Source organism: Pomacea canaliculata, linkage group LG4, assembly GCF_003073045.1.
Source record: "Pomacea canaliculata isolate SZHN2017 linkage group LG4, ASM307304v1, whole genome shotgun sequence".
NCBI lineage: Eukaryota > Metazoa > Mollusca > Gastropoda > Architaenioglossa > Ampullariidae > Pomacea > Pomacea canaliculata.
In genome coordinates this window covers 4,701,062-4,709,966 of record NC_037593.1, presented here as the reverse complement: position 1 = coordinate 4,709,966, position 8,905 = coordinate 4,701,062, and the positions used below count along the sequence as shown (strand labels likewise).

At 37.9% G+C, this 8,905-nt stretch overlaps 1 protein-coding gene across 4 annotated transcripts in view; it reads left to right on the top strand.

The window, feature by feature from the left end:
• The first annotated feature begins 4 nt into the window (after positions 1-4).
• Positions 5-8,905, top strand: part of LOC112562105 — a 29,955-nt gene continuing 21,054 nt past the window's right edge. For 2 of the 4 annotated variants that reach the window (XM_025235115.1, XM_025235114.1), the window contains exons 1-2: positions 5-188; positions 1,703-1,761. In XM_025235115.1, coding sequence (XP_025090900.1) covers positions 135-188; positions 1,703-1,761 — 113 coding nt within the window. In that variant the 5' untranslated portion in view covers positions 5-134. Of the gene's footprint in view, positions 189-1,702; positions 1,762-3,705; positions 5,131-8,905 lie in introns of those variants that run through there. The other 2 variants (XM_025235116.1, XM_025235119.1) reach the window with 2 other exon arrangements.

Sequence of the window (8,905 nt, the reverse complement as noted above, 5' to 3'; positions counted from 1 at the left end):
ATAACCTGCGCAGTGTAAACTTCCTGTCAACCTAAAGTCACTTCACTTCCTCAAACTGACGACTGACTATTATTATGCCTCTTGACACGAGAAGCGTCCTGAAGAGGAAGATTGATTTTGGTATATAAACCTACATGGCACTAGTGACGCTTCAGCGCTCACCAAGTCCAAGTAATGATCCTGAAGAGGTAAGATACTTTTTTGTTGGTCTTTATCCAAGGCTGTTGCCAAACAGCCGATTGTTGATCGTCCGTGCTAGCAAACGCCAAGCAACAAATGCAAAACAAACTTAACAGACACTGCAGTGACACATTCGGTGTATTTTCCCTATCGTTTGCACGCATATCTTTAAAATGACAGCTGTTTCGAATTCAGTTCGGTGAAAAGTAGTACGCTTATGACAATGTTTTGATAGTAAACAATTGGATGAAGAGTATTAGTATCACTATTACAATAGCATTGTAACAGTCTTCGCCTTTCAAAGTCTGTTCAGAATTAAAAAAGAAGAAATATGAAACAAAAGAACGAGTTAGAAAAATAGTATCACAGTAATAAAACTTTTTTTTCTTAAATCTTATTAGTATTATTATATAATATAATTGCCTTTCACAGCCATCCAATTGCAGAAACATCCTACAAGTGATTGATTACGGCTAAATCTAACTTTTCATTAAATTATATTTCAGAGTAAAATCAAAGTACATAAAAAATACATGTTAATTGTTTTGTAATAGCTGAGACTTTATGTGCATCATTTTTCATTCTCTTTTAGTATAAATTACCAAAATTATTTATGAAATCAGAAAAAGTCATGTAACACTAATAGGTGTAGGAATACATTAGCTTCTAATGACAAATGATAGGTGAGTTTATAATATGAGGAATGTGTCATAAATTAATGCTTTAGATATATTTTATTGTAGTTTAAATATGTGTGATGAAATATTTTGGATCAGATATGCACATGTTGCATGGAAACAGTTAGGTCTCTCAGTGATGTCATTTATTTTTATGATGCCACATGGCCAGCTGCCTATACAATTTAGAGCATCCACAAATACTTTCAGTTGATAGGTTATGCACTTACTGTGTGAACTTTATTTACTATTATTGTAATGTTTATTGATATTTTGACAAACTAATTACTTGTTTATTTTGTCAGTTTTCCGTAGTAGTCTCCAGATTATGGTTTCATACTTTATAAAATAAAATGTGTGATGTCTTAAACAGTAATAGCAATCACTGATGCAGCCTAGTTAAACAAAATATTACAGTTTGGTAGCTTGTGTTAAAATTTTTAGATATACTTTCTAAGTCTTCACTTTCTTGGAGTATAGGATCTTTGAATACCAAGCTTTGTGGGGTGGGGTAGGGAATGTTATTTGAAAAAGAGAAAACAAAAGTTGAAGTGTGTTCATTGTATTGTAACATACCCAGCTGGATGTAAGCAGTGGAATCCTATAATTCTTCTATAAATATTTATTGACATATTTTTACAGATGGATACTGTATCACTGTTAATAGGTATCTGTAAAATGTCACAATCCAGTATTGAATGAATGCATCTGATCATTAGAGACTTTAGAGGGTAAATAGTTCTTCGAAATGGCCATCTTAGTTACTTAAACATGCCTTTGTTCATTACCCTTTCACTTTCCTCACAAAAATCACAATGGAGGAATGCATTTCTATCATCTGTCAGGATGTGCCCGATGGAGGAGAGGACACTGCAGATGGGAAGGCAGGTTTGCGGCACAAGAGGTAAAGAACTTTTGTTTTAAATTAAGTTGTGGTGCACACCAAGAAACTAGGTTCCTAATCAACAGAGAAAAAAAAAGGGTTGAAAACATACACAGCACAGAAAGTATAAGACAGTACAGGGGTAAATAGAACGCACGAGGGGATGAAGCTCACGCTCTCTTTTTGCTATGAAAGCTTGGACCACAAAGTCATAGGCTTCATTCCTTGGACTATGTATTTTTGTCTGTTTAATATAAAATACCTTAAAAATAGGTTTATATGAGCTTGTGAGTGTGTGTGTAATTTTACCATTGAGCACTAAGATTCCTTTCAAGCAATTTAAAGCCTCCCTCCATCCTCATCACTGAAAACTATCTTGCAGTCTTTTTGTTGGATTTTGAGTCAAAGCCTTGGTTTTATATACTGCACAGTAATATAATTTTCATGTTTTTGCATTGACTTTACAGCCAGTGAACTGATGTAAGTCACCTTTGTTTAAAAAAAAAAGTTGTATAATAAACAAGAGGTTTAAGCTTTAAACAAGAATAGAACTGCAATATGTAACTAGCATACATGTTTTTTCCACCCAAGCAATTTCTGCTTTTTCTAATGACAATATTAAAACTAATTGTATATACTGTTTATAAAATACTTGTGTCTTTTTTGAAATTTTGAACAGTTGTACAATATCACTGTTGGGAAATGGCTGCTACCAGTCAGAAATTTCACTTGTAATTGTGGCCATTTTTTGTGGCTGCTAGTTTTGTAAGTCAAAGTCTCTTAAGTATGATGCATTGAAAAGCACACAAAGAGAGCCCACACTACCTACATGGATTTCTGTTTATTAATGTGTGCATATATTTATTGCCTTAGCTGCTGGCTTCAGAGATAGATTTCCTTCCTCTTTTCCTTAGATGTGTAACTGTTTTAAGTGAGACCCCTTTACTGTAGTTTGCATTCTATATTAAAATATTTATAAATTGCAGTAGTGCTTACTTTGCTGCAAAGTTTCCACAGCTCTTTATAGTTAATCAGTTACTTATATTGGAATAAACACATTTACTTAGTGGTTGAGCACGAAAGTCAGGGCTGTAAATAGAGTTATTAAATTTGTGCTCACTCTGTGTGTGTGTGTGGGGATACACATGCATGTGTGATTGCATAAAATATGCATGTATGCTCCTGGTGTTATTATGGATGCATATGAATGTATATATGTGTGATTTAGAGGGTTGAAATATGACAAGTCTTGAGCTACCAGCAAAAAAGAGTTTCAGAAAAAGTCATGATTAGTGTAGAAAGCAGACCTTTTTGCAAGGTGTGTAACAGAGGCAGTGCAAAACTGGCCACTGTTAGCTGCTTTAAGATGTTTAGATAAACATATTTCAAAAATACTTGAGAAAGAAGATAAACGAGTCTTTGGTTTTATTACCATACATAGTGATGCATAAGGAGTGTATATTTGACACCTATGTAGACTTTGGGAATTGTACATTATATGACTGTTTGCTCATACACAATTGAAGCTTCAAGGGCAGGAAGGGAATAAAAGTGCTTCAGACTCTTTGTTGAATCAGCAAAGCTTTGAATATAGATGCTTGTTTGGTTTTGTACATTGCTGTGAATTCTTAGCAATAAAAGCAGATCCTTGAAATGAAAATTATTCCATTCATGTTGGGGGCTTAGGTGGTGCTTTTAATCCAGCCTAATCTTCCAATATCAGGGTAAATTCTTAAATAATGTGCTTTTATTTCTTTTAACTGGATGAAAAGGCTTTTTATCTATTTTGGCTGCCCTCCTGCATTGAAAACAGCAAATCAAATAAAATCTCTAGTTTCTTTTATTCTCCATAATATGTCATTAAAAATTTTGGCACTTCATTAAAGATAACATCAATGACCGTTTTAATTTTTGGCAAATTTGCAGATGTTTAGATAGGAAGGATTTATAATATAATGTATGGTAATGCTATAAAGTGAATCAGTTTATGTTACTTTGTTCAGATTACTCACATTCAGGTACCAGAAAAGAGCATACAAAATATGATCAATATTATGCAATGAGCAAAGCCTACAATCTGAGGCATACTTCCATGGTAAAAACTCTTGCATTTCCCCCTCATTACCCATCAGCAAGCAGATGGACAAAAAACAGAAGGAATGGCTTGCAGAAAGAGACAATAGGGAGAGAAGGTTAGACAGACAAGCAGAAAATGGAAAGGTAAAAAGCATTCATGAATGTATGTACGGCCCTCAATGTAAATTGAAAGAAGCAAAGTGTCATTGGCGGACCAGGCCATTTGGGTACATAGCCACGCATCAAGCGGGAGGTTGGGTGGCAAAGGTCACAGGGCGACTGGGAAGAACTAATAAGGAGGGTGGAGGTGTCATTTGCTTCAATCAGTGAAGTGGACCGAAACTGTTGCCTAGTCCCATGTCATCAGGTTTGTTGACAGAAAGGAGGTTAAGAGGTGGGTGGGTGGGGAGTGCGAGAGATGCAGTCTGTTGATGAAAGGGAGGGGACCGCATTCTCGGAACGCCATCCACTCTTGTCGTGGGCGGGTAACTCGACTTGTGATTGTTGCGCTCACTTTACAGGCCATCTGTTTGCAGTCGGTGGACAGAATACCGTTGCCCCTAGCAGGTGACGTGCGGATTCCCTTTCAACCCTTTCTCCTCCCACCCCCGATTCGCCAACCCCCCCACTCCACTCGTGCTTTCGTTCGATGTTCAATCATGCTCGTGTGGTTCACCGATATCTGAGAGTAGAACAGCTGCGCGTGTTTTGATAGGGGGTCGGGTCGTGTGTATACGTCACTGTGCACCCCCACACACACATACATACACACCCTCCCAAGAATTTATTTGCACATTTACACACATACAGCTAACACGGGGTTTTTATGGGGGAATGGTGGCTGGGAATGAAAAGTTGGAAGGAGAGAAACGACGTGCACAACGAATTTGTTTGATCCCCTTTCTGGACCCGCGCGCGGTTCGGGGAACAAAAAAGCGAGGCTTGTAATCCGTGCGGTGAATAGCGGCACCGAGTGACTCAACACACGTAAGGCGACACGCAGCAGACGACATACAGCGTCTCCTCGCGCCCAGCCGAAAGGATTCCTGCAGGAATCAGCCACCCCAACAACGGTTGTTGCTGGCTTTTTATTTATTTTTTTTTTTTTTTAATGCTGCGACCCGCCACCTGTCTTGAAGTTTGCCGGATCTGTCACCAAGCGTTCATGTAGGAGACTTTTGGAGCCAAGAGCCTCCTGTTTGTCCGCCCCTGACAGCGGGAAATGGCTTCCTTTACGTTGCTAGCAGCAGACGACTGGTCACCCGACGGCCTTCCAGTTTGAATCTGGAGCCATGCTCAGAAAATGTGCATGGGGTGAGTCACAATTCGTGTTTCTGGTGTGATGTGACGTCTCCAGTGGTACATACTTGTTGCAAGCCGGTGAAAAGAGACAACTGCAATTTCTTCTTATTCTCGCTTTTCTTACCTCCAGTCTTTTAATTGCATGCTTTTAACAGTGATTGTTTTTATGTCGCCGTTCTTGATCTTCATTTGCAGAGTGCAATGGTCTGTCTTGTCACTGTACAAGTAGATATGGGATGTATACATTCCCTGACAAGAATGCTAGGGTGTATATCTAGGGGATCACTGTTCATATATTGTTGATGTAGATGAGCTTGAATTTCTGTGTATCTAGCATGCTGGAGACCAAGGCTTTATGTATCAACACTTCATTATCCATAGAGATGGACAAATTGATGGGTACTTTTATGTATGCAAATGAAACACAAATACTTAGACACCCCACAACAAAAGAAAAGTGCTTATGCATTTGGGCATGCAGACAAAAATGAAATTGCATACACAGTGTATAGTATTACTGAAGTGATTCATGCCAGAGAAATATATGATTTGTTGTTGTCATAGTGTGGGACTTAAAAGTACTCTTTGGTCTGTCAGAAATCCTGTATTCCTGGTTCAGAATACATCTGGCCTTGGCCTAAGGTCTACGTAGTGTAGAAATAATCTTTAAAAGAAACTGAAGGGCAATGGAAATTTGGAAAAAACATTTAAATTAGCTCTTTAATTAAAATGTCAATCTCCCCTGCCATTGCTTATGTCTTTCTTATCATAATGCAGTGGGTACATGAGAACATCCTGATATAGATATAACTGGGTTTAGAAGAAGGATTTCCTCATGTTTAGAATTTACAATTATTTGCATTTACTAAGACATATCTATGTATTATACAATTTATGAAAATGTGGGTCATGTTATGCAAAGCTACAATAAGCTGAGTGGCAACACACACCAGTGCTGGATAACAAGGAGGAGGCCTTTTTTCAAACGAAGTATTGAAGTCCTGAAATGCCCATTAATAAACACTGGTACTATACTTACTGTGAATTTCAGTTTATAAACCCTCAAAACTTTCATATGCTCTCCTTAGCACATTAATCTTCAGACATACATGTGTGTGTTTGCAAGACGCATACATCTGCTTGCATGCATTGTTACATATTTTGAAGAGTTGGATGAGGAAGTGAGATACGAGAATAATATTTTAAAATATAAAGCAATTATTTTTAAAGGGAAAATAGAATTTATTTAGATGTCTCTGAAAATAAAGCATACATAAGGGAGTGTACACATAAATTCCTGCACTTGATATTTCACAACATCTCAGTCCCTGAGTAGCAACACTTTGTTATCTGGCCCACTGGGAATAGTGCTGTCCACAAGCTGAAGAACACTGTAATTTGAATCTTGTAGGCATACAGGGCATAATGGTCATAAACATATGTCGTTATCATTTTCCATCCTTAATTATCTGACTGTAGAGGAACACACCCATGACCAGATTTAGTCAAGTGGGCAACAAAGAAGGGAATTGTGACATGAAGATGGTTTTCGTTTTGCTGTGGGAGTCAAGAGACCACATCATGGAAAGTCTGATTTTGCATTGTTATTCAACAGTGAAAGTTCCATTAATATTGTGTTTTGTTCATGAATGTAGGTTTGATGGTGAGACAGGAAAGATTGTGTATGCATACTCTTTCCTCTTGTGTATGTGTGCATGCAAGAGAGAGGCTCACATAATCATATTCTTTAAAATAGGTCACTTACAACTGAGTGTTCTGCTTAATTAATAAAGCAAAAGTTTTACATTCTTTACATTCCTAAGGGAGCCATGTGCAGCAGTATTCAAATTATTACTTGAAGTGTTGGCAGCTATTGTCTAATTGTTACAGGTTTTGCTAGGTTACTGATACCATCTATGACTCTACACTTACCTGAAAGGATTAGTTGTCAGGGGATGGGATGAGGCTGCTCTGTGATTGTGTGCACGTGAGAGAGAGTCTACATGTGCAAAAATGCGTATTCTCATGAACTTATTGGCTGACTCTATTCACATTTATAAGCATCCTACACCACCTAACTTACTAATTGTAGTCATTGCAGACATAGATCGGAAATACCCCAGTTAAAAGTATTTGCTTTGTTTGTCTGGCGATGACCTTGTTTGCCAAAGTCCTGACTTCCTCATTACTTTACACTCACCCTCTTTCAAGCTGTCTCATCATTCTTTTCATATAAATGACATGCATTGAAACCAGTGCACTGAAGGAAAGCTGACCTGAATTGACCTACATTTAAGAAGTTACACAAGAAGTTTCTTCTCTTTTCCTTATCCCCCCAACCACCACCACCGTCTCTCTTGCTTCCACTCTTTTCAGTTACCAAACTGGTTTCTTTTTCAACTTTGCACAATGACAGCTGGTGAACACTGGGAGCATAACTGTGTAAGGATAAAGGTCCATAACTGTATATGCATCGGACTGGTGACAGGACTTGTGGTTCAGCTTCGTGTGCTTAATAGAAGTGTATGTGTATTTATCTATAGAGGAGTAAATAGCTCTGGAATGTTCAGGGCACTGCAGAAGGACAACACATGCCCATTCTGCCTTATTCCCCTTTTTTTCTAAATGTGTGTACAACAGGGTCTGTTATTTTCATGAAACACCAACCTCCAGAAAATACTTTTTACCTCTAGAAAAATGTTCAGTGCAATTTAATTTTTAAAAATGGTTACTGTTATTTTCGTTTTAAAAATATATTACTAGATGTATTTCTTAGAGGAGATTACTCTTTGGTGTATTTATCTAGCTGGCTGTCAGCCACAGTTCATTCCCCTGGCTATCAAAGGAAATGGTGAGTTTTTACTATTTTTGTCCCCAGAAAGGGGCAAATAAAATTTGTGGTGGTCACCCAGCTTTTCTTTTGGTTGCTACGACATTGGCCACCTTCAACATACCATTGGAGGACTGTCGTCAGCAAGGTGTCATGTCAGATATAATGACTGAACCACATCAGCTTCTGTCACTTGACCATAGCAAGCACAGGCTCCTTGGGACCTATCATTTAGGTGACATTCCTCTTTTGCTCCCTGTAGGAGACCTGAAGGAGTCTCCTAAAGCACTTCATTTCAAATGCCTGAATCCATTGCTCTGATGAGCAAGGTCCATGTCTCACAGTCATACAGCAGAAGTCATACAACACGAGACTTATAAACCTTCCTTGCCTACAGTTTAATGAATGGTAGAACCTTTGTACTTTTTCATAAAGTCGTCCTGGTGTCAACAAGCCTGTCTTCAAATCTTGGCAACTTTTTCTTAAAGTTTGTGTTCAAGTGAGAGTTTTTAAAAATGCTTTTATTTTCATGTTCCGTCTTGTTAGTTGTTTTTGTCTTTGTCTCTCACTGCTTTTCTTCATCTGTGTCTCTTTCTTATCTGCTGCTGCCTTCATCTGGCGGCATTGAAAACTTAATTCCATACACATGCATTGGTAAACTCATTAGCTGTTGCAGTGTTACATGTGCAAGATGACTTTGTCATCACAAAATCATGACGATACTACCTAAATGCTTCATTTATATAGCCTATGATTGAACTTTAAAGAGCTTAGGATTTTTAATGGGTGCTGTATTAAGCTACAACAGTTGCTTAGCGACTGGTGCATACTTTAATTACAAAATAACAGTGTAACTATCCTATATTATTCATGTCGGTGTTGAATGGTGGTGGCTGAAAGACCTTAGGCTTGTCATGATTGTCATTTCTTGTTCTCCTTGTCTCCGCTTGACTCTGT